The sequence below is a fragment of the Schistocerca piceifrons genome, chromosome 6 (assembly GCF_021461385.2).
Source record: "Schistocerca piceifrons isolate TAMUIC-IGC-003096 chromosome 6, iqSchPice1.1, whole genome shotgun sequence".
In the NCBI taxonomy this organism is placed as follows: domain Eukaryota; kingdom Metazoa; phylum Arthropoda; class Insecta; order Orthoptera; family Acrididae; genus Schistocerca; species Schistocerca piceifrons.
The window spans coordinates 340,595,905-340,622,749 of NC_060143.1; the positions used below are offsets into that span (position 1 = coordinate 340,595,905).

Consider the following 26,845-nt stretch of genomic DNA (forward strand, 5'->3'; position numbering starts at 1 on the left):
TCACACAAGGGAAAATTTCAAAGTCAGCTTCTATATATAAATAAATGTGCGTATTGCACAGGTTTTTCACTTAGCTACATTAGCGTGCCAAACAAGAACATTGAATTGTGAGTTTGTCTTGATCAAAATCACTAAAATGTGCAGCACCAACAAAACTCGTCTTCTGCCTGTTGCAGCTAACAATGCTGACATATACTGTATCATCCCAGTACATCCTTGTCAAGTGTGATAGATTTTGGTTGTTTCTGTGTGAACCATTTGTCCAACAGTGAGAAATTCATGATGCTTCTGTTTCATATGCATCTCAGTGTCAGACACAGTTTTGGAACACTCCTCTGTTGCTGATGTATGTCAGAAGAAAATGGAAACAACGAGACATCACCAAGAAGATCCAAAACTTAGTACTTCAACATAATCTGGTTCTGACACTCAAAGTAAATGTAAAAAGAATAGCAGGCATTAGTTTCAGAATGATACTCATAATGTATGGTAAAAAATTGTGTGGTATAAAGTTGATTTAAGCCTTTGTATTTTTCTTGCTGTTGCAGTTTTTGCAAATATTAGTGTATTTTGTTGAATTTGTCATATCACTCAAAGAATTTTATGACTTGTTGGTGGTTGTCAGTTTGCTTATCGTCGGTGAAGAAACAATACCGCATAAGTAGCAAAATAAGAATTTTATATGAGGGACAAAAAACTGTCTAAAATGCCTAATACATTTCACAGTGGTACTAAATTTGCATCGTAGCACTACAAGGAAATATTTGATCAAATGAAAATGTGAAACAAAGAAAAACACACTTTTACAAAGCTTAATTACAGTACATACACGGAATCGTCTCTGTATTTATGCCATGATCTGTTACTTACGCGGTATTTGTTTGTCAGTCTCCCGGCATGACTTGATACATTTACGTTGGTATTTGGTGCTGAGAAAATTAGTAAGAACACGTTTTGGGGCATTAATCGTTTTTTTGAACGATTTCATAGAAACATTTTAAATAAATATACTGTTCACGTAGTTCCAATAATGTCTGCACATTTCTTCAAGAAAAATCCTAAACATCACTCAAAGCAGCAACAGAGAATTATGCTGCACTGATACTCATCACATACTTTCCTCCACAATAATTTTAATTCGTAAGGAATGTTGTCATAATAACTATGACAGTCTTTAGGAAGAACAGATTTAAGTTGTTGTAAATGATCCCATTTGGATTTCTTGATTTTCAGTCTTTCCTTGTATCTCCAAGAATTTTCCTCGGGTGCCTCGGTAATTCTTGCCGCACCTTGTCGAAAGAGCACTTGTAGTAAATAATACCATTTGGACGGTACTGTAGCGCCCTCAGATTGGTAACTGTAGGCCCTTTTTAACAGCTCTTCCAGGCCTAATTTAGTCGTACAGCCACAAACTTTTCTCTGTGTAGTTGATGAAAAAGGAATAATCTAGGTAATGGACTTTGTATGGCTCTGGCTTTTTTCCTTGCTTCTTTAGATATCATAGCGTATTGGCTAGGAAGTGTAACTTCACGTCCTTTAAGCTTGCACTCAATGGAACTGTGAACTGAGTCACGTTCCATGTGAGTATGGCCTTTCTTCAAAAACTTTTGTGTAATCAATACTCCAGTATCAATTGCTAATCTTAAAAGAGCATTTGATAATATCACATTTCTGTTCAGATATGTGCGGCCGTCAGAATACAGAATGACTAGAATGGGATTTTCCTTAATCGTTCTGGATAGGGTGTCCACGATGCATGAGGCAAAACATGATGCTACTAAATCACCTTGTTTTTCATCAAACCAGTAACATACTGCATCACGACTTTCTAAATTATACATTGTAAAGTTATGAACAGCCAACTTTGTTTTATAATAAACTGCACTTGCACTTAAAAATGGAGCTACTTCCATGGTGTACACTGAGCAGAGCTTCTGCTGATCTTCTTTCTTGTCAGCATCTTTTTGCATTCTTGCCTGCTCTTTCTGTTCTGTGTGTTGCTTCCACACGTCTTCACTCAAGTTACCAAGCCTGTAACTGCAACCCAAGTCGCACTGGTCTTTCTTGGAGGAAAATAAGCTAATATTACCATCTTCTAAAATCATGTTAAAGGTAGCCCGACTTAATGGTGAAATCTCCGCATGACATTTTTCCACATAAAGTCCATACAACTGTTGTTTGGATTGTAGAATAGGCTCAAAGTAGAACTTCGAGGAGGATTTCCTGCAGTAATGCGATGGAAGTTTCAGAAGAGGGTTCAGGAATTCTTTCATGAAAGTTCTCTCATCTTTCTTCTTCATCTGTTTGATTTGAGGTCATGACACGATTCTGTATCAGGACTCATCCCATGTGTGAAATTACCCAGCCAATATCGGACACTCCATTCTTCAATCTCAAGAGTATTGAGAAACATCTTTTTGCGTACTTTGTTTCCCCGGCTCATTTTTCAAATGATAAATGAGCGTCCATTTTCTCCTGGATTTGCCAGTGTTCTTCCCTGGATGTTTGGTTGGAATTGTGTCCACAAGGTTGATAATGTAAACCTTCCTCTGATCCCATGACCTTGTTTCCCAAAATGGGTTAAATACTGCCTGCCTATCATCAGCAGAAAACTGATAACACTTCCTTTCAACGGATTTCTGGCACATCTTCGAAGTACATGTTGGACCTAATTTTCGTGCCTCTCTTGGAGTATCATGAGTGATTTTACCAATTCGACTTCTGTTGTATCCAATGTACACCTGTCCACGCATTCTTAGAATTTTATTGACTTTTTTCTTCCAATCTTCAGGATGTGGTTTAGACTTCCTTTTCCAGTCACTGTTTACGTCACCATAAAATTCTTGGCCTTCTCTGGAAGCATCATTATTGCTCCCATGATCTTCCGATAATTTATCCAGAGTGTTTGGCAAAGAATGAGCACCATCGCATAGCAGTGAATGTGAAGTACTGTCGTCTTTAGTGGAAACTGTGACTGTGGTTTCATTTTGAGCATTGTTGGATACAGCTACTGAAGTTTCTAGATGGAAAAATATTTATAAATTGATTTAAGCAGACAAAGATGAAGCTCAAATTCATGTATTTATGAGAACGACGGCATGAGTAATACTATTGACAATAATCCCAAGGAAATTTTCCTGCGATGAAATTGATTTTTCCTCGGTAAATGTAACTTCAGCATTATGACTTCTCTCGCCTGTTGTTTGTTCTGCATTTATGGAAGATCCTACAAGAAAGTGGACAGTCTAGAAATCTTTGGCAGATATGAATAAAGCACAGAACGAGTGAAGTGGGAGCGTTCTGATTTATATCACAATAAGACACTTGTGGTGCTACTATCATTCAAAGGTGAATAATAAAACAATTTTCTTACCAATGTCAGTCACTCTCAGGAATGATTCTCTGCTTTCATAAGCTGATTTTAGCTGAGAAACAATTTCTTCTTCAGTAAGAAGATAGTCATCTATATTTGCTGCCCATTATCACGAACGAAGCTACAAGCATGGAACTACTTTTGAGCACTGTTAAATACGTAATAAGGCAGTAACAATATGACTTTTGTATTTACGCGGTATTGTTTACGGTATCCATAGATTGTAAATACGCGGTATTTAATTCCCTACTGTTCCGCGGTATTGCCATCTATTTATTTGCTGTGTCACATACGCAGTATTGTTTTAGATAATTTTTTCCTGGTAAATAATTAAAAATTCAGCATTATGGCATTAAGAGCAGACGCGCATACGGTCAACGACATCATCTGACTGAAAAATGAAAAATTGGTAATTTGTCAGTTGCGCGGTATTGTTTCTTCATCGACGTTATGTAAGTACAGCTCTTATTTTATGATGACAGTAAATCTTACTTTGTTTTACAGTGTGAAAAATGTAGTCAATTAAAGTTGGTAGATTCTGACCATTATATTGATGAACTCTGCAGTCTGTTATTATTCAACCTAACAGTCAGATTTTTCCGTTCCATAAATTTATTTTGGTGAAATAGAGTGTTTCTTTAAACAGTGCATAACTGTCCCTAGTATTGTCTGATCAAAGGGAACTAAATGCAGGCTACTGCTCAGGTGAAGATTGCTACTGCAGATAGGTTTGTGTATGCATTCTTTAGTCGATTTATAACACCAATAATAATATTAAAAAATTGTCATTATAACTGAAGTGCTAAAGCAGTTGACCCTGTAGTTTTGATAAAAACTTCTGAATCTTTTTTTTCTCTCCCTGTAAAATACAGTACTCTTGAGTACTTTCCACACTTAATGCTGTGTAATATTCACAAATTGCTACACCTAACCAATTACTTGGGGAAAGTAGACAGAAGATACTTAAAACTATTATGTGAGTAATGAAGCATTCCTCAGTAGCTCACACATCATATTTATCTGTGGAAAGCAAGGGTACAAGTTTGAGTCGAGCCTAGTGCACAGTTGTAACATGTCATTTAGTTTCATCCATCCAAATGGCTAAATGTTATGAACAGTATTAGCTATACCTTTCTTGATTAAAATGAGTAAAATATTAAAGTTATTTGATACAATTAAAATGGAATCATTGAACAGATAGAGGACAACAAGGGTGACTACAGCTGAATTTAATGGATCTAGACCAGTGGTTCCCAACCTGAGGATAATTACCCCCAGAAGGGTAAGATGATTTTTTTTCTTTTGGTGGGGGTGGAGGGGGGGAGCTGGGGAGGGGAAAAACAAAAGGGTTTCAGTAATGCTACTAATTATTTGTAAAAGGTCATTACTATTATCATTATTTCATAGGACTGAAACACTGATTATGTAAGTTATCTATTATAACATTTGTAAAAAATGCTAACATTAATACATGACACAATGTGGTGTAGGTCACAGCTTTTGAAACTTACCTGTTGTTGTTGTTATTATTATTATTTACAAGCTAGGTACAGTGCACACATTTTAACTTGGATGATTCTAAATGGGGATACGGGGCATGGTTGAAGCAGGTTTTGCTAGAGAGAGGAGTGGTGCAGAAATGTATGTTTTGTAACAAGTGTCTGCCCTTAATGTCTTCAATGTGGGTGGTTAGCATTCTTTTGCGAGAAGGGCCTGGAGAACTGCTTCATTATTCTATAACAAAAATTGTTAGAAGTAAGCAATACCACTTGTCTCACTGCCTCATTAATTCATGGTTTAATAAAGCACCTACAAAAACTAAATATATATCTTCTGTCATTTTATAAATAAAAATGTTCAAAGAAGATTTTTCATTCCGAAGTTTAGTCAGGCACTAACGTTGATCTGAGGTGGGGTGTACGTTACTAGCTAATATCTCATTGCAGTCAGGGTAATAGCCTCAGAAGGGTTGTGAACCACTGATTAGGACAAAAATGGTCTGGGATATGCAATGAATCAAGGGGTATATTAACAAGTGAAGCACCTATTATGCACTTCATTAAAATTAACTGTCACTATTAAATATCCAGCACGCTAGAATAGCTGTAGGTCAGCAACAAATTTTCAATTAATCTAAACATAGTCAAAAATGGTATTTCCGAAGATGTGAAAACCATGACAGAAATGTGCAGTGATCAGTTACAGCGCATACAGGTAATCTGTACAATGATTTGAAAATGGGTCTCGGCCCAAAACTAGTCATCAAGTGGTAAAAAAAAAGCAAAAGTTTTTCATCTTACTGTAAATTGTTTGTGTTGGTCTAGCTAAGTAAGTTTAATATAGCGAAATTGATAGGCTAACAACTTTTCCTCAGTTCTAGTGAATACCTGCTGTCGTTAATTTCCTAATTAGGGAAAGCTGTCTTTAAGCCAAAAGTTGGTTTGAATACCTCAGTACTTTACTAGGCTTGGTCCAGGTGGAGGTGGTATATTATTGCTTTGCTTTGAAATCATTTACCCAGTTAGTTTTTTTTATAAAGAACCTGCAGTTTAAAGTGTACTCTGAACTGTTGTATAACCTGGCATCACATTAACAAATTGGTTTTAGATGTGAAAGAAGTACTGACAGAAATAAAATTCTAGGACTGACTAGATCAACCTCAAACTTTTGGATTTATAGGCTTGCATTTAACTTCTGAGCTAAAGATCCTCTTCAATTGTTGGTTTAAATTTTCATGGTCACATCGATATTTATCATAGAAGAATAGTTTATTTTAATAATTGAAAATAAGGTTTTAATCTCTACTGCCTTGTCTGGTGAAAGTTATATTAATTTGGCTCTCTTTTCTCCTTACTTCCTGTGAAGGATTTGTAAAAAAAGAAAAAAATGTGTGTGTTAATAAAAAAGATAGTGTTACTAAATTATGTAGGCATTTTAGTAACAGTGTTCTCAGTGTTCTGCTCCAAAAATCTGTTTTATTCTAAATTATCAATTGCATGATCACATCCCTTAGAAAGTTATCAGTTCATTCACTGCTATTTTCAGATACTTTAACTTGGAGCAGTCCCAAAGTGAGTGGGATGATTCCTGCTGCAAGAGATGGCCATTCAGCTTGTGTAATTAATAATCAAATGTTTGTCTTTGGAGGCTTTGAGGAACAGATGGACAGATTTTCACAAGATGTCTATGCTTTAGACCTGCGCACAATGGTGTGGAGATACATAATAACTCAGGTACTTTCATACTCCTATGCATATAGATAGTAATGGTCTTAATTTGTTTCATCATATGTCCTTTGATTTGTTTAATTCTATCTTCCTACCATGTTCGTCTTTCCATCTGTGCACTTGTCATACACTCAGCATAATATTTTTTACATATTCTAATCTTGTTATCTACTGCTCTTTCCAGCAGTGAGTGAGCTACCCTTAGGTATCTTAGTATGAATTAGCACACACTCTATGGATCACTATTTCTTTTCTCAGCACTTACCAGTTTCAATCTGCTGGGCACACACGTTTGATATATCCATTTCATCTGCAGCATTGTTTTGTAGCATGACCTTACAAAATCTATAATGAAATTTGACTCTGCAACAGTGTGAGCACTGATACGAAACTTTATGACAGGTTAAAACTGTGTGTCAGATCAATACTCTAATTCAGAACTTTGTGTATCACGGGCAGGAGCTGTATCAGCTGAGCCACCCGGTCATGATTCGTGATCCCTCCCCACAGCTTTACTTCTGCCAGTACCTCATTTCCTACCTTCCAGATTTAACAGAAGTTCTGCAAAACTTGCAGGACTAGCAGTCCTGGAAAAAAAGATATTGGAGGGACATGGGTTAGCCACAGCCTGGGGGGTGTTTCCAGAATGAAATTTGTCGCTCTGTAGTGGAGGGTGCAGTGAATTCTGGAAACATTCCTCAGGCTGTGGCTAAGCCATTAATCTGCAATATCCTGGGGGTCTTTCTAGAACAAAATTTTTGATTCTGCAGTGCAGTGTGCATTGAAAAGAATTTCATTGTGGAAGCATCCCCTAGGCTATGGCTAACCTGTGTCTCCACAATATCCGTTCTTCCAGGAAAGCTAGTGCTGCAAGTTTTCCAGAACTTCTGTGAAGTTTGGAAGGTAGGAAATGAGGACAGGCCATGATTTGCACTGTGGTGCCTCAGCTCTGTGAAAGGCAAAGCTTGCGAGTTAGTCTTGGTCCAGCACGCTGTTAAAACCTGCAAGGAAGATTCATTTCAAAAGCTTCTCTTCTCATCTACACTGCTCATTGTCCACATTTCACTCCCTTTTAAGGACATACACTTAAGACAAATACTTTTGGAAAAGACTCTCTGATGATGCTTCAGTTTGTATTCAGTATTAACAGATTTCCCCCTTTTTAAGTTCTTTTCTAGTGATAGCCAGTCTGCATTTCATATCCTCTCTGCTTTGGCTACCATCAATTATTCTGCTGCCCAAATAGCAAAACATATTTACTATATTTAGTGCCTCATTTCCTAATCTAATTCCCTTATCACCACCTGATGTATTTTGACTACATACCATTACCCTTATATTATTTTTGTTAACATTCATCTTGTACCCTCCTTTCGAGACACTGTCAGTTTCACTCAACTGCTCTTCGAAGACCTTTGCAGACACTGATAGATTTACAGTGTCATAATCAAATCCCAAACTTTTTATTTGTGCTCTCAGAACTTATAATTTCCTTTCCAAACATCTTCCTGGTTTCCTTTGCAGCTTTCTCAGTGTACAGACTGAATAACGTTGGAGGTAGGCTGCAACACTGGCTCACTCCTTTCTGAATTACTGCTAACCTTTCATGTCCTGCTACATTTATAACTACAGTATTGTTTCTCTACAAGTTGGAGATAACCTTTTGCTTCCTTTATTTTATCTCTGCTACCTTCAGAATTTCAAAGAGTTCATTCCTTGAAAACAGTATCTAAATCTACAAATATTATAAATGTAGGTTTGTCGCTCTCCATCCTATCTTCTTTGAGAAGTCATAGGGTCATTATTTCCTTGTGTGTTCCCATATTTTTGTGGAACCCTAATTGCAGTCCCCTGAGAGTGAATTTTACCAGTTTCTCCATTCTTCTGTAAGTAATTGTCAGTATTTTGCAACCATGCCTTATTAAAATTATGATTTCGTAATAGTCACATCTGTCAGCACCAGCATTCTTTGGAACTGGAATGTGACAACATTCATCTGTATCACCTGGCTGATAGTTCCTGCATATTGGGTGAAATAGTTTCAGCATGGCTGGTTCTTCCAAGGATCTCAGTGATTCTAAGGGAATATCATCTACTCCAGGGGCCTTCTTTCATTGTATGTCTTTCATTGTGCTGTCAAATTCTTCACACAGTATTGTGTCCCCCTTATCATTTTCATCTACTTCCTCTCCCTTTCTGCAATAAGCCCTTTTATGAATTCCTTCCACCTTTCAATCTTCCCTTCTTCATGCAATTCCTACATTGCATTGTGCTAAAGACTGATTTGCCATTGAGCTCTTACTTTTCATACAAGTTCTTCTCTTTTCTACAAAGGTTTGTTGTATTTTTATGTAGGTGCTATCTTTCCCATAGTCAGGCTTGCTTGTGCAACTTTAGATATTTTCCTAGATTGCTCCTTTGCACATTCTGTCATACTTAATTTTTAGGTATCTGTATTCCCTTCTGCCTGCATCATTTGTTGTATTTTTATACTTTCTCTTTTTGTCTCTGAACCCTTGAGCAGGCTTGCCATTTTTCATACACAAGCAGCTGCGTGGCATACTTCATACACATGTAATGAATATCTGTCTTTATGTATCTGAGGTAAACATGTATCAAAATCACAGAGTGACCATAGTTTAATCAGACAATGATAAAATAAACTTCATAATGTGAGCTAAAGCACAATTCAATTAAACAGTAATGAAATAAACTTTTATTATATGCTCAGATGCCACAGACATGTTATACCCCACATTAATGACCCACTCAAAGCATTAAACAGCATAGCTGCATCAGATCCCAGCCAGCTGTGATTTCAATTACTAATTACATTGTAGGTAACTGCCTCATTGTGGGATTGCACTGCTAGCTCATAATCTGTGTCATTTCCTTGCACGGATTGTAAATTTTTTCTCAGCTAGCTTGCTGTTTGTTTCATATCACTGCTGCTTACTTGGATATATGACAACACAGTTATCACTGTGTTACTTGAAGCAATAATGAAGGAATAGGTATGGGCTTACAATTGTAAAATAAAAATGGAATGGTGAAAAAATAAATAAATAAATAAATAAAAATTATTTGAGGTTGGCCCACTTTATAAACAGGCATGCCTGCTCAAGGATTAAATTCAGTAAATTGTGTATCATGCTAGAATTTCTAGTGGGCCTTGTTATTTTGTCTATCTGAGCCTCTGTTGCCTTCAGTATTTAATCACTCTTAGCTACCCATTTGTCTTCCCTTGTTTTTCTGTACCTTCTTTCACTCAGTTTTTGCCTAATGCTCCCTTTTAAACTCTCAACCACTTGTACTTTCGGTCGGCACTTGACCCATGTATTTGATTTCCTGCTTTCCTCAGTTTTAATGTAAAGTCTATTACCAATAAATTAAGGCCAGAGTCCAAATCTGTCACTGAAATATTTGGAAGTTTTAAAACTTGTTTTGAAATCTGTAATATAGTTAAACAATCTACCTGAAACCATTTGGTGTCTCCAGGTCATTGTCACCTATACAACCTTCCTTCATGCATCTTAGTGACAGAAATAGCACAATTTACACCAAGCTGCCCTGTCTTCTTGTAAGCATTTCCTGTAGCTGTTCTTCCATACTTGTCTGTCTGGTACTTCCTTTCTTCTCCCTTCTTCTTTTAATATGAGCCACTGGGACTACATTTATTTCATCTGTTTCTTTCTTTCATCACCCATATCCCTCATAATTTCTGTGTTTTTTTTTTTTTTTTTCTTTCTTGTCTAGTTGGATCCAGTTATCATCTTGGGTTTTTCATAGAAAGCTTTGGACTCTTACTATCTGTGAGTGGCAGTCTTTCCTTAATATCTCATGGAGAAATTTTGAGTTCCTCCATGTTCTTTCAACTTCTTTGCAGCTTGTGTTATCTATTTATAATTATTGAAATAAGTGAAAAATCTTTTTTGTCAGTCTGTTGGGATTCATCCTTTGGCCATGAGAGCCGTTCTTTTCCTAATCATATCTGTAATTTTTTCAGTGTATATTCAAAGTTCGCTATTATGGCTTTTTTGTTATTGTGTTTGCTCTTTAACTGATCCCATAGTTTTTCTCAGATTTTTATTTTTGTAATCTGGTGCTTCCATTATCACCTTTTTGTACAGAGTTAAACATTCTGCGACATAAAATGTTTTTGGCCAGATTACTATTGAGTGGTGTCTAAGTTTAGTGTTGACGGATATCCATTTCTTATTATGTAGCTATCTCAGTTCTTTCATATTTGTGATGATTATCTTGTCATAATTTGGTTTTCTCAAATGAGATTTGTAAACCTGCTTTTTCAGCTTTTTCATTATCAAATTCTGTCTAGTGGCTGTTTCCATTGAGTCTGAAATAAGAGCTAGGTCATGTGCAAATGTTAGACAGTCTGTAGTTCCTCTTTTCTAACCTAATCTAACACCCTCATTGATTTTGTTTCTTCTAAGGGCATCTCCATTCCCTTATGACTTTTTCCAGCACACAGTTAAAGAGCAGCAGGAAGGTATCATCTTCCTGGCTGACTCCATTAATCTTAAAACTTCTAGAAATTTCTCCTCTAAATTTCACTTTAGAAGAGGTGGTTATTAGTTTTGGTTTAATTAGAGCTGTGATTTTACTATCTAAGCCCTGGTTGTTGACAATTTCAAACAATGACTCCTTATTATCTGAGTCATAGGCTGTACTGAAGCCAACAAAAGTGCTTACAGAAGTTTTAGATCTCCTTTTTAGATACATTATTATTCACTTTAAATTGAGTATCTGCTCTGAACAAGATCTGTTTTTCTAAAACCACCTTTTCTTTCACTGTTTTGACAGTAGAGTTGTTCTGCCCTAGTTAATAATGCTATTGCATCAGATTTTGTAGGAAACTGGTAGTAGTTCACACTTTTATCACTTGCTTTGTGCAGCAGATGGATTAGGGCTGTCTGTCAATCTTCAGGAATTTCTTCTATTAACCAGATGTTTTGGACAATTTCAGTTAGCTTCTCCATAAATTTGTTACTCAACTATTTCTAGAGTTCTGCAGTTATGAAATTGTCACCCAGTTTCTTTATTGTTTTGAGGGGTATGATGATTTTGTTCATTTCCCGATCAATTAGGGGATGGAAGTTTAGGTACTGAGTGTGTTGTTGTTGTGAAGTTAAATCTAGATTTAGGATATTCAAATTGTTGTGAATTTTTAAAATACATTGGTGAAATATTAATTTTCTTGGTTATTGTGTGGTGTTTTCCCATTTTTATTTTTGAAGCAAATGGTTGTTGGAGGACATTTACTCAAGCTTGTTTTGTAAGTTTTGTAGAAATTTGTAGTATTATTCATTTTGAAGACAGATTATGTCTGTTTTTATTGATTTTTATCATTATTTTTCGTTGTATTCCTGATAAGTTTAGCTGTTTCCTTTCTAGTTTCAAGGAGTTATATACTGTTTTCATATAATGCCATGTGTTTATTTAATGCTTTGTTCCACACATACAACTTCAGAAACTTCTTCCTCAATATCACTGAGTACTTTTATGTCCATAGGCAGTTGCTGAAGAAAGTTTCATTCATCTGTGACAATCTGTGTGTGATCCAGTAAACCATCTACGCCAAAGTTCATTAAAATTTCTCTTGTGTTGGAACATTTTCATCTCCAAAATTTGAATTTTTGTTCTAAGATTTCTTTGACATTTTTATCTTGGCGATGTCTACATTTAGCGTGTTCCTTCCCTGTGGAGCCTTAAGATAAATCGGTTTCTGTCTGGACTATGTGTTCCCCTTCTGTCTCCAGTTTTGTGGAAATTGTGTATACTTTATCTGTCATGCTTTCCTGATCATTGGACACTGTTTCTGTCTGTGGTCTGTTTTTAGGATTCCTATGCTAACAGCTGTCTTAATCTTCCAGCATTTTAGCATGACTGCTGTCACAGAAAACCAAGACAATGCCCTGGATTAAATTTTGGAGATAACTACTTTCATTACTAGTGCAAATCTTAATTTTTTCCTTTTTTGTGCTTCACTTTCTCCTTCACTGTGGATATTGGGATACTCGAGAATTTTAGATCATATATGAAACAAAAAAATACATGCAATAGTTAGCCAAACTCCCCCCCCCCCCCCCAGTCGTAATTATTACTGGTACATTAATACTTAGTGAATCTGATGCTTGTGGTGTACCTGTTCTGCAATAGTTGCCATTATTCAGATCTCTTATGCTGCCTAGTCAGTGGGAAGATTTGATATTCATAACTTGTCTCTCCATCCTTCATATGAATCAAGCAGCAGGTTCTTTAACTAACATAGTGATATTAATTAGGGTAGGTTGCTACTCACTACATAGAGGAGGCACTGAGAAAGAGACAGGCACATTTAAAGTAGACTATTGGTAATACGCTACCAGACAGTCCTTTATCAGATGAAGAAACACACACATTCATAAAAGCGAACTTCACACACACATGGCTGGGCCAGTTGGAGGGAGTAATGATCTGTTTTGGGTAGTGGGTGTAAAGAATAGGTCTCGGAAGGAGCAGGAAAGCAGATTAGGGGTGGGAAGGTGATGTAATGCCACCTGTCATATGAGAGTGTGCAAAGTCTTGGTGAGGACAGAAAAGTCGGCTGAAATGTGCATGAGGAGAGCTTTTCTTTGAGGGGTAGGGGTGTAGATACATTATTTTTGTGTGTGTGTGTGTGTGTGTGTGTGTGTGTGTGTGTGTGTGTGTGTTTTTGTAAAGCTGGAAGCACAGAAGGAACAGGCATGTGGGCGACAGAGACTAGGGAAGGTTGCAGCCAGGGGGTTTACAGGAGGGAAGAATATGTTACAGGGAGAGTTCCCTTGGGGGAAATTCAGAAAATCTGGCAGAGGTGAAAAGAATCCAGATGATGTGGGATGTGAAACTGCCGTTGAAGTCAAACGTGTTGCGCAGCATGCGTGGTAACAGGGTAGTCCAGCTGTCTCTTGGTCACAGTTTTTCAGTGCCCATTTACATAGACAGATGGCGTATTAGTTGTCATGGCCATGCAGAACATTGCACAATGATTGTAGGTAAGTTGGTAAGAACATAGCTGCTTTCACAGATGACCCTACCTTGATGGGGTAGGAAATACCTGTGACAGGACTGGAGTAGGTAATAGTGGAAGGATGCATAGGGAAAGTATTGCAAGTAGGTCTCATACAGGGATGTGAGCCATGGGGCAAGAGTTTGGGAACATGGGTGGACAAAATGTGGGGGATCTGTTTCAGGACAAGTTGGGGGGGGGGGGGGGGGGAGAGATAATTTCAGTCTGTGATAACCTCAGCAAGACCTTCAGTGTACTTGGGATGGGAGACTGTTCATAACGGCAGAAGCAGTGACCAAGATTGCCTAGGCTAAATGGAAATAACTTCTTGATGTTGGAATGGGTGGCAGCTATAAAAATGGTCTTGTTGGTGGTTCGTAGGTTTACTGTGAATAAAGGTACTGATCCGCAAGGCGGAGGTTGACACCAAGGAAGGTCACTTATTGGGCTGAGATGAACTGGGTGAAGCAAATGGGGGAGATGTTGAGGTTCTGGATGAATGAGAATATGGTATCCTCATCTTTGGTACAGGTTAAGAGGATACCTTCAACAAACCTGAATTGGGTGAGGAATTTGGGAGTCCTGGTATACAGGAAGAATTGCTCTAGATGGCCTATGAATATATTGGCATAGGATAATGTCGTGCAGGTGCCCACGGCTATACAATGAATTTGTTTGTGTATGATAACTTCAAAGCTGAAGTAATTGTTGTCAAGAATATTGTTACATTGTTGGTCATAGTGGCCAGAAAGTAGGTTATTAGTCTGGAATCAGTAGGGCATTTCAAAAAGTAATGCTGAGTGATGGCAAGGCTGTGGGCATTAGGGATGTTGGTGTTGAAAGAGGTGATGAACATGGCACAGGGTGTTAAAGGGATAGGAGCTTGGGGAGTCAGTAGAGGATAAGGTTAGTGTTTTACATAGGATGGTAGGTTATGGATAATAGGCTGATGGTTTTGATCCATGAAGGCAGAAGTTATTCCTATGGGAGTGCAGTATTGGGCCACAATAGGGGTCCTGGATTGTGTGTGTGTGTGTGTGTGTGTGTGTGTGTGTGTGTGTGTGTGTGTGTGTACGTGTATATGCCTGATGGCTGGCAGGGGCCGTCAGCCAGGTAATTCCTGCGGAGAACAGTCTTGTTTAATAAGGATAAGGATAAGGAAAGTGTAGTGCAATAAGGATAACATATGGTATCCACTCTTCAACCTCTTGTGAACAGCTGTAGTTTTTCATTTTTATTCGCCAGTCAGTCTTCTTGTTTCTATTTGCAAGACAGAGGTTTGAACCTTCTTTCTTCGTAATTTCTCTGTTGCTTCCTATGAAAGAAGAAATTGTTCAAGAACTTGAGGCTTATAGTTTTTCTTTGTATTTCTGACAGCCATATTATTACTGAAATGTTATAAATATATCTTTCAGGCATAGAACTCATTTGTAATGTCTTCAGAATCAAAATTTATGCTTACCTGTTGAAGTGTGCAGTGATGTGAATCATTTGAACAATTTTTTTTTTTTTTTTTTTTTTTTTTTTTTTTTTTTTTTTTTTTTTTGTTCAGGATAGAAATACTGTATTTCCCTTCTTATGATAATGAATTCATTTTCCTTCTATTCTGTTATTAAAGCCAGTGTCATGATTTGTACCATAGCTTTACTGTTTAGACACTTTTTCACAAATTTAGTAAGGCTGTTTATAGAAGACCCTTGCTCCCTTTCAGAATTTTGTAGTTTATCCTTTTGTGCAAATATTTTTCCATACATACACATTATGATGAAACTTGATCTTGAATTTATAGTCCTCCATTTTACACTGTTGATGGGTCATGGAAGTTAGTAAACTTCTGGTAGTTGTTCATTCATTCATTCATTGTCGTGTAAGCAATTAAATGCAAATCATTTCATTATTTTCATCTAAGTGTTGACAGTGGAGGTAGTTATCCTGAACAATTTCATAGGCACATTTTTCATATAACAGCATGAACTGAAAATTTCTTTAGGTATTTCTGCATAGCCGTTCCTGTCTTACTTCATATCTTTGCTATTCTTTCACTACTCCACTGTAGTAAATACTTTTCACCCCTATGCACTTGACTGTTAACTGTGTTTTTCAAAATGTTGTTTGATCTGCTGTATCTTTCAACAGGGTGACCCTCCATCATACAGAGATTTCCATTCGGCAAATGCAATAGATGATAGAATGTATATATTTGGTGGGCGAGGAGATGTGTATGGTCCTTACCATTCACAAGAGGAACTATATTCAAACAGTATAATGTACCTGGATACAGCTACTGGAGTGTGGCATCAGCCTCGGACAACTGGGGATATACCTTTAGGCAGGAGGAGCCATTCTGCATGTAATGTATCCATTTACTCTTATTTTTTATTCAATTTTTCTGTTTCTTCTTTACATTTGTCAAACATGTCAGATTATATTCAAATTATAGCTGTCACATCTCTGTTTGATTTAAGAGATATGCCACAGTGCAGGTTTGTTCACGACATTAGTCTAGTAGGGAAGAAGAAGTGGTAAAGTATGCGAGTTGATGACAGGTTTGGATAGGATACACAAAGGACTTCAGATATCTGAAACAAAACAGTCCTTCAAAGTACTGTGCATACAAAAATGCTAGACATTTTTGCAACATTAGTTCATAAATGGACCATGAATGGTTCGTTACATTGACTTTTATTAATATAAATGTCTCTGTAATGACACGTCAAGGTAAAGTTAAAAATCAAGCATGAAAAGTTCATTCTCATAGTCTTTGGGGTGTTGTCATGAAGAACACACCGCAATCACAATTGAAATCAGTTGTAGTTGCCGCACACTTCTTTATTACAAACACATTGTGCATAATACATTCACAGTAACCATAATTACAACAAAGCTTGTCTTACAGAACACCAAAAACCTTTCCGATATCATCCACATATCATTTTCTTTCAACCACTTACATTAATTTAAACCTTGTCCATGGACCCATAGTTAAATCAAAATGACTCACAAATAAAATACCCCTACTACAGACTTACGCACTGCTTAGTTACACTTCTTGCTACGTGTTTAGCCATGCATCGTGTCTGTTTGGTGGGCAGTTGTTACACTTCCTTAACTGCCATCAATGTATCTAGTGATGGCACCAAAATCAGTGATAAGTTACTCAAACAATTCAAAAATGGCTCTGAGCACTATGCGACTTAACTTCTGAGGTCATCAGTTGTCTAGAACTTGGAACTAATTAAACCTAACTAACCTAAGGACATCACACACATCCATCCCCGAGGCAGGATTTGAACCTGCGACTGTAGCGGTCGCTCGGTTTCAGACTGTAGCGCCTAGAACCGCACGGCCACTCCGGCTGGCTGGAACAATTCCAAATGGTTTTTAGTTCACTGGAATCTTTAATTAATATAAACACCACCCACCGAAGCAACTCGAGAACTCCAATGCATTCGGCCCGTGTAACTTGTAATCAACTAGACGGAACTTGTCCTTCCAACCTCGAGGAAATCCCCATCACCATGGACAGAAGATTTGTAATGGTTAAGCTCGCAGTAGCGGCTGGCCATACTCCTTCGTCATGTGAACTCAGCCTCTCGTCATGCTCCATACAAACACAGTCCCACGTCACTCCACCTCACACCACGGATATCTGCACACCAGCCACCAGCAGAGTGCGTGCACTCCATTTAAAATCCTGTGCCGCCAAAGAAGTGAAGAAAATAAATAAGCATAGAAATCGACTCAATGATGAAAGGGCAATCGATGGGAACTGGCCCCAGTAACCAGCAACACACCAGCTCAATCTCCACCCCACAAAGATGAACACGGGAGGAGCCAAGACAACGATGGAGTAGACTATGTGGTTCCCCAGTCCCCGAGCTTAAGCTGACCGAGGTGCACCCGAGATTTATGACCAGATACGAGGTCCTTGACCTCAAAATTGACGGGGCTCATAATCTTTATGATCTGGCAAGGCCCCTGGAAACATGGCCCAAGTTTCCCCTTAAATCGAAATCCAAGTGATTGGCGACATCCTTCACAAACACCACATCCCCAATCCTGCCCTGAAAGGGGCACCTTGCCTTATTGTACCGAGCTGCTTCATGTTGGTGGGCAAGATTGATGTTACACTTGGCGCATTGCCAATTCTTGCGCAAGCTAGCAGGAGAAGGTCATTAACCTCCTAGAAATTAGCGAGAGGTGAGTTGAGAATGTAGGCAAACATCAATCGACTGGGTGCAGTGCCTATAGACTCATGCCTGGCAGAATTAAAGGCCTGATTTAGCCACGGTAAAGTAGTGTCCCATCGAGTAGGTGTGCAGAAATGGTAAACACAGAGAGTGGTCTTAAGATTGCAGTTGACGTGCTCTGCGAAGATGCCTTGGGGTAATAGGGACTCGTCATTATATGCTTAATACCATTAGTAAAACAGAAACCCTTGAAGCTCTTAGATAAAAATGCAGGAGCATTATCACAGACCAAACTCCCCGGAGGACCATACCAGGAAATGATGCTGGACAGCTGCTGCAACGTAGTTTTGACCGTTATTCCTTTGGTGGCTAGGACCCAAGCAAAGTGGGAAAAGGCTTCGACAGCTACAAGTATGTACCTATTTCCCCTCTTGGTGCGAGGTAATGGTCCAATGTAATCGATAAAAATGCGGTCGAGGGGATACTTCTCCCTAACCGACTGTAGTAGTCCTTTGCGCGGCCCCACATCGGGCTTAGTGCGCTTACACTGGATACAGTTACCCACAAATCGCCTGACATCACGATATAGATTGGGCCAAAACATGTGTTCACAAACTCGGTTAAAGGTCTTGTAGAACCCCAAATGTCCCTCGACTGCAGAATCTTGAAAAATCTGTGGACCATGCTAACTAGTTCCTGTGGAATACAGACCTTCACTTCACCATCGTTGTCTCCCCCTTTACACAAGAGGCCCCTACAAAGGCAATAAGCAGGAACAACCTCGCCATCTGCCAACTGCTGCCAAATTGGTCCCCACCTAGGGTCCTAAGCCTGTTTGTTGGCTAAGTCACAGAAGAGACCTGGTGTCTCAGAAAGAAGGAAATTGACCCCAAGATCCGGCTTCATGTAGCCCTCGCCTTCCCTGGATTCTCCTGCAAACATACGACTGAGATCGTCTGCACTTCATTCTCACTGCCCCTAATATGCTGCACCTGGAAATGGATTGCAGAAATGCATATCGCCAAGCATGTGATAAGACTCATCTTGCGGGGGCGGGCCAACACCCAGCTGACGGCTTGGTTGTCCATTTCCAAAATGAATTCACGATGTTCAAGATAAAATGTGAATTTCTCCAGGGTAAACAAAACAGCCAGCGCCTCGCATTCATACACAGAGTAGTTGCGCTTGGCGTCATTAAGCTGCAGAGACGCATAGGCAACCAGCTGCCTTTCTTCCTGTTGTTCCTGTAATAAAACTGCCACAATACCATCATGGGAGGCATCCGTTTGAATGTTAAAGATCTGATTAAAATCGGGTAAAGCCAGGACCGGTGGATTAGCAATCGCATTTTGAGAGCATTAAAGGCTTCCTGCTTCTTGTAACCCCAAACGAACATGCTGTTCTTCTTGAGCAGTTCATTCAAGGGTGCTGCAACATGAGCAAAATTGGGAATAAATTTTCTAAAGAAATTGTTCATCCCAATGAAACGAGCGATTCCCTGCTTATCGTGAGGAGGGGGAAATTCCCCAATAGCCTTGGTACGCTCCTGGTCAATGCACACTCCATCAGCTGATACCAGATGACCTAAAAAGGATATACGCAGGTGACATAAGGTAACCTTGGAGGGTTTCACAGTTAAGCCAGCAGAACACAACCTATCAAAAACTAAACCAGATGATCCAGGTGGTCCGCAAATGAGCTACTGAAGATTACTAGCTCATCAAGATAATTATAGACGGGCTTTAACTTGAGGTGCCCTAGAACATTATTTAAAAGTCGGGACAAGACTGCCGCACTCGTAGCCAAACCGAAAGGAACATGGTTAAACTCGAATAAATTTCAGACTGTGCAGAATGCAGTGGTTGGTTTGGAACCTTCAGTAAGAGGAATCTGATAGTAAGCCTGGTTCAAGTCCAGGACAGTAAAGATGGTGGCACCTATAAACCAAGTAAAACAATTATGGAGATCCGGCAACAGAACGGATTCTAATATGACCTTCTCATTCAAGTTCTGATAATAGACCACCATTCGATAGTCCCCACTTTGACCCTTTCGGACAAGGAAAACTGGAGAAACATAAGACGTGGAATACCTAATAACTCTGTCCTGCAACATGCGATCAATCTTAGCACGTAACAGCTTCATTATATGGGGTGAAAGGCGGTAAGGTGCATGACGCACTGGGATACTATCTGTAAGCTATATATTACATTTAATTACATGCATCAGTTTGGTCATGAGAACCTCAGCATAATCATCAAGTAAACACCTTACTTGATGAGCCTGATCAGGATCCAAGTGCGATACATCAACATGCTCCGTGTCCTCCATAAGTGCGTGTACAGCAACCCCACGATTACAGCTGCAAAAGGCAATTTTCCTATTGGACCGAAACCTGAAATAAAACATACCCCCTGAATAGTCTAACACCAACTGGGTTGCCTGGATAAAGTCACACCCGGGAATAAGCGGGGTACTCAGCCTCTTGGCTACAATTAAAGAAACCGGCCAAGAAAAGCCTTGAACAAATAACTCTCACTTTCCCCAAGACAGGCAACTTCTGCCCATTGGCAACCAGACATCTGTACTTGGTGGGGTGCAATGAAACTCAAGATACCACTGCTTATGAACTAGGGGTCACGAACTTCCAGAATCGAGCAGGACGCAGACTGGTTCCTCACGCAGACGTGCACATACGTAAGGGAGGTGGGACATATGGGGGGGGGGCACTTATAATGCGGGAATTAACCAGCCAATTCTTGCTCTCCTACTGCTTCTCCCCTCCCTGACACCAGCGTCATGTAGACGTGCGTTCGCGGCGCTGTACCGGACACTGTCGCACAAGATGGTCAGAAGCGTGACACCAGAAACAGCGTCAAGGAGAAGGCATGTTCCCCCTGCTAGGTGGCATCTGTGGTTTGACCCCAAGTAAGGACCCTGTTCCGGAAACTAAGTTCTGATGCTGCCCATATAGGAACACTAAAGCATCCGCAGTATTACTAAGGTCTTGTAACTGCATGGCTTTTTGGCAACCACAAAGCATATGTGATCCTGTGGGTGCATTCCCTTCATTATGTGTGCAACGCAAGTCTGTTCTGAGGCAGGTATCACCAGAGCGACTACTGATATACATATGCGCTCAAAATATTCATATAAACTCTTATCACTAGCCTGAACACTCCAGTAAAATTTCTGTTCTAATGCCACCTGCATACGTTCCAACAACCTACTATCTACCACACGTTGTCGGAGTTGAATCAACGGACCCTGATCCTGCAATACTTCTGCCGTCAGGGAACTAAGCACCCCTTTCGTTAATGGGTACAAGGCGGCCAACAAAACAGAATACGAGACCCGCTACACATCAGCGTGAATTTGCAATTTAATGGTCAGCCATAAAAATGATTGGATCTGTTCTAAATTATCTGTTGTTAATTCAGCAATCCCTTGCAACAATCCGTGGAGAGGATGAGGTAATTTAAAATACTGGTTAGACAAAACAACCATCGCATCTACTACCAGTTGTATCCTATCCATACTACTGTCTGACCCTGAACACTTACTACCCAGTTGGGGACCATCACCTTCACCTCCCAAAGACAATGCTAGGAGGTGTGAATGTTAGGCCTGTACTTCATCCTTTAAGCAATTAAACAATTGGATGACAGAGGCTGATACCCCTATAGCGGCCAAATCTACCAGACAATAGTTGCAATGGGCCAGATAGGCCTGTATTCTTTACTACTGTTTAGGAGTAGGAGTATCGGCTTAGAAAAAAAGGAAACCGTAAATGCCAACTCAGCAAGGAAAATCGTTAGATGAGAGAGAAACTCACTTTGATAAGAGAAGACGTCTGTGGACAACAACAAAGGAGCGTTGGCTGCTGCGCGAAGTAGGGCCAATAAATCGGACACGCTGCCCTCTGTCGACAGATTCCGTATATGTAATTCGTGCAACAGGTGTTCCCGGCGCAAATAAGCAATTCCAGGGCAGATCCGACTCGCCATGGTGATAAGGAAGTCCTGAAAACGCCAACGAAGCAGTAATACGGACTCAGCAGACAATTCAGAGAAGAAATAGGCAGAAGTGTAGCAACTGCAACGTGATCAACTTACTCGTTCCAGCTCACCTCGCAGAACGGTTGCTCTGCTACTATTTGGGTGTGGTCCCTAAGGACACACCGAAATCACAATCAAAATCAGTTGTAGTTGTCACACACTTCTTTATTACACACACATTGTGCATAACAACACCAAAAACCTCTAAGGTATCGTCCACATATAATTTTCTTTCAATCATTTACATTAATTTAAACCATATCCATGGACCCATAGTTAAATCAAAATGACTCACAAATAAATCATCCCTACTTCATCACTTACATGGAAACTCTTTTATCTATATTTTCATCACATCCAAGTTCAGAATTCAACAGACAGTAATGTTTTAAGGCTTCTTTGGCCAGCTTTTCATTAAATAAAACACTATTAATTAAACTGTTATTAAGGTAAAGATGGCTGACGTAACCAACCCAGTATTCAGCAGACAATAATGTTTTAAGGCTTCCTTGGCCAACTTTTCAAAATTAAAACACAATATTTATAAAAGCATGCTCATAAAATATGACTAACAGTACTATCCCAGTTAAAGTTCAGAGTTCAACAAGCACCAAAATTTTAAGGTTTACTCAGCCAACTTTTCATTAACTAATACAATGTTCATAAAATCCTAATTCATAAAATATGACTAACATGACCAACTCACATCAAAGTTCTGAGCTCAACAAGCCCCAAATTTTCAAAAGTTACTCGGCCAACTTCAGATTAATTAGAACAATACTACTTGCGTTTACCAGGTTCGTATGATTTCAGTACCTGACTATAACGAGATCTCCCCAAGAAAAACTTAACAGAGGCCACTTCCACTCACCATACAAGAAATCCATGGGACAAGAAATGAAATAAAAAGGTACTCAACTTTGCACTGTAACTGATCTTCAGAAAACACAACTCTCCACCGAAAGGATAGAATTACAAGACGTGGGAGGTGGGGGTGGGGACAGGGCCTTAAATGTCACTCTGCCAGCATTGTTGTCAGATTCCAGTTTGCTCGCGTCAACCATGGCCAGATATCTGCAACATAAAACACATCAGCGGCAGGCAATATTCTGAGGCATTGGATACACAATCCTAACTGCACAGCTAGTTATCAATATCTTTCAATGATATATCGCCGAAATGAAACCAACAGAATTAACCTCCGTGACTTACTTGGGCTGTCACGGCTCTTAAAATTTGGTTAGCCAATCCCTGAAAACCATCACCAAAATAATGGCATAAAAGTTAGAATAGCAAGAATAATCTCGGGACACATTTAAAGGCCAGACTAAAATAATGACATAACAGGTTGAATGAGAGAAATATTTCAGTGCAGCTTGGAGTGCCAAACACAGACTTCACTACCTAGTTACACTTCTAGCTACATGTTTAGCCATGCATCGTGTCTGTTTGGTGGGCATCGTTACACTTCCTTAACTGCCGTCAATGTATGTAGTGATGATACCAAATTCAGTGGTAAGTTACTGGAACAGTTCCAAATGGTTTTTAGTTCACTGGAATCCTTAGTTGATATAAACACCAGCCACCAAAGCAACTCGAGAACTCCAATGCATTTGGCCTGTGTAACTTGTAACCAACTAGATGGAACTTGTCCTTCCAACCTCGAGGAAATTCCCATCACCATGGACAGACAATTTGTATTGTAATGGTTAAACTCGCAATAGCGGCTGGCCACGCTCCTTCGTCATGCCGACTCGGCCTCTCGCCGTGCTCCATAGAAAAACAGTCCCACGTCACTCCACCTCACACCGTGGATACCCGCACACCAGCCACCAGCAGAGCGCGCGCACTCCATTTAAAATCCTGTGCCGCCAAAGAAGTGAAGAAGACAAGTAAGCAATGAAATTGACTTAACAATGAAAGGACAATCGACGGGAACTGGCGCCAGCAACGCACCAGCTCAGTCTTTATTGTCAATAAGTAAAATCTGACTGGTAGATTAAGGCCTGTACATTTCTTAGTATTTAGAGACGATTGGTACTTGTAGTTAGTAATCTTTAATACCCATGTGTACAGGATTCCAGAAGTTGTTTGAAATATGTAAAATCGGTGATGAAAAGCTTCTAATAGTGTGATGCAGTAGTCATGTTGATGGTTTGGGAATGGAACCACCATTATAATCAATGAGGTACTTACATTGCGCAGCCAGTACTCTGACGTGCAGCACTCAAAGAAACAATTAGTATTGCCATTGATCTTTTAGGATACAGTCAGCTCCGCATTGTTTCATTGATTACTGTTCCCAACAGTGCAATTCATATATCAAAATTTTAATATTTCCAAACAATACTTCGTATTCCTTAGAGAGCATGTATTCTGTGACTGCCAGCTTATCAATTTGCCTTAATTTTTACATTGCAGGAGTGTGCAGGTGAAAAGTTGGTTGTCGATATTATAACCATATCTTAAAACAAGTAACGGAAACTTCACAAAGGAATACCAACAATGTAGGAAAAGATAAATTGCTTCTGAAAGGCACAATTAAGACACTTACACAAAGCTTTCAGCCATAGCCATCATCGGCAAAAGAGAAACAGAGAACCACACACCATTCACACACTAGTGGACACACATGACTGCCAGCTCCAGTAGCTCACGCCAAAATGCAAATATCATGTGGGATAGCAGCAGCAGTCTGGAGGGGGCGGGGAAGGGATAGTAGTGCATGGGTTTGGGGCAGAGGAATGCTGTGTGATGGAGTGTGCAGGAACTAGAATGCCAACAGGCAAAGGGCCAGGAGGTTGTGGGGCAGGGAGGTGGAGGGAAAAAAGCGATATTTGAAGAGGAGCAGGGAAAAATGGGAAGGTGCACTGTCAGAGGACAGCAAACAAAGAAGCTGGGAGATGAGAATGGGGGGAGGGTGATAGGACAGATAGGTGGAAACTGTTGGACAAAGGGTGTCGGGCAGTGTGCTGCTGTAGGTTGAGGGTGGGATAGTTACAGGAGCGGAGAATGTGTTGAAAGGATACCTCCCATCTGTGCAGTTCAGAAAAGATGATGGTGGAGGGGAAGATGGCACAGGTAGTGAAGCAGCCATTGAAATGAAACATATGAGCTATGTCCACAAAGTAAGTTCCGTTTGGTTATATAAAACAAACGTGTTCAGATACAGAAAAAAATATTTATTGTGCAAAAATCTACAACTGTTAAACTACTTTTCTACATAGCTCCAAAATTTTGTAGGCACTTGTCATAACATGGCCCAAGTTTTTGTATGCCTTCTTCATAGAAGTTTTCCGCCTGTGTATTCAACCATGTGGTAACATGTTCGTTCAGCTCATCATCATCACTGAAGTGTTGACCACCAAGGACAGATTTTAGGTGTAAGAAGAGGTGAAAGGCACTAGGAGTGAGGTCCGGGCTTTATGGAGGACGATTAAATGCGTCCCAGTAAAATTCCCATAAGAGTTGTTTGGGAACCTTCACTGTTTGAAATTGGGCATTGTTGTGGGGGGAAAAGAAAAAAAAAAACACCTTTTGACAGTAAACCTCGGCGCTTGTTCTGTATTGTGCAGCACAATTTCTTAATAGTCTCACAGTAAGCATGTGCATTGATTGATTGGCCTTGTGGTAAGAAATTAATCAACAAAATGTAATTTCTGTCCCAAAAGATGGTGCACGACTTTTCGAGGTATCAAGATTTGCTTGGGCTTAACCTTCATTGGGGATGAAGTGCACCTCCATTCCACTGATTGCCGTTTTGTTTCAGGTGTATCATATATTACCCAATTTTCATCCCCCGTGACTATCTGAGAAAGAAAACCATCGCCTTCTTCATTGTAACATGTCAAAAACTGAAGTGCACTGCCCATCCGTTGTTTTTTGTGTTGTTCAGTAAGTAGTTTGGGTATCCAATGTGAGCAAAGTTTTCACAATTTCAGTTTTTCAGTAACAATTTCATGTATTAGTGATTGTGACATTTGTGGAACTTCCAAAGCAAGGGCACTAAGTGTAAACTTACAGTTGCGCTTAATCTTCTCTTCAATTGTGTGAACCAGTTCATCAGTAATCACAGATGGGCGTCCACTTCGTTCACTTGATCACGTGCTTCATTGAACAGTTTGACCCATATTCTAACCATTGAATCACTCAAAGCATTTTGTCCGTAAACCTAGCACATTTGCCAATGAATTTCCTTTGGTTTAACTTTCTTTATATTTAGAAAACAAATCACAATATGATTTCACACCTGGTGACATTTTCAATTACGGCTGACATTATAAAGAAGCACTACAAAGCACGTCAGTAGCAGCGATCTGAAAATGGCATACATATCTTCTCCTTGAGTTAGTGTAACTGCCGTGCATGCTCGGAACTGCGATCATAGTGCTGCTGCGGATGGAAATAGAAACGGAGCTTACTTTGTGGACGACCCTCGTATAATGCTCAGCTGCATGTTGCACCACAGGGTGGTCTACTTTGCTCTTGGCCACAGCTTGGCAGTTGCTGTTCATCCTGATGGACAGCTGGCTGACAGTCATACCAATATAAAAAGCCATGCAGTGGTTGCAGCAAAGCTGGTAAATGACATGACTGCTTTCACAGGTGGCCCAGCCACTGATGGGGTAGGATAAACCTACGACATGACTAGAATGGGAAGTGTTAGGTGGGTGGATTGGGCGGGTTTTGCACCTGGGTCTTCCACAGCGATGTGATCCTTGTGGCAAAGGATTGGGACTGAGAGCAGCATAGGAATGGACTAGGATGTTGTGGAGGTTGGATGGGTAACGGAAAACCACTTTAGGAAGGGTCTGAAATATCTTGGATGTTGTTGTTGTTGTCTTCAGTCCTGAGACTGGTTTGATGCAGCCCTCCATGCTACTCTATCCTGTGCGAGCTTCTTTATCTCCCAGTACCTACTGCAACCTACATCCTTCTGAATCTGGTTAGTG

At 39.7% G+C, this 26,845-nt stretch overlaps 1 protein-coding gene across 4 annotated transcripts in view; it reads left to right on the forward strand.

Annotated features, from left to right (window-relative positions):
* The window catches only part of LOC124802452 (kelch domain-containing protein 3), a 130,560-nt gene that overhangs the window by 25,758 nt on the left and 77,957 nt on the right, over positions 1–26,845 (forward strand). For all 4 annotated transcript variants that reach the window (XR_007017122.1, XR_007017123.1, XM_047263237.1 and 1 more), the window contains exons 4-5: positions 6,419–6,606; positions 15,782–15,995. Coding sequence is in view for 2 of the 4 variants with exons in the window: in XM_047263237.1 (XP_047119193.1) it covers positions 6,419–6,606; positions 15,782–15,995 (402 nt within the window). In the remaining 2 variants the exon portion in view is untranslated. The remainder of the gene's footprint in view (positions 1–6,418; positions 6,607–15,781; positions 15,996–26,845) is intronic.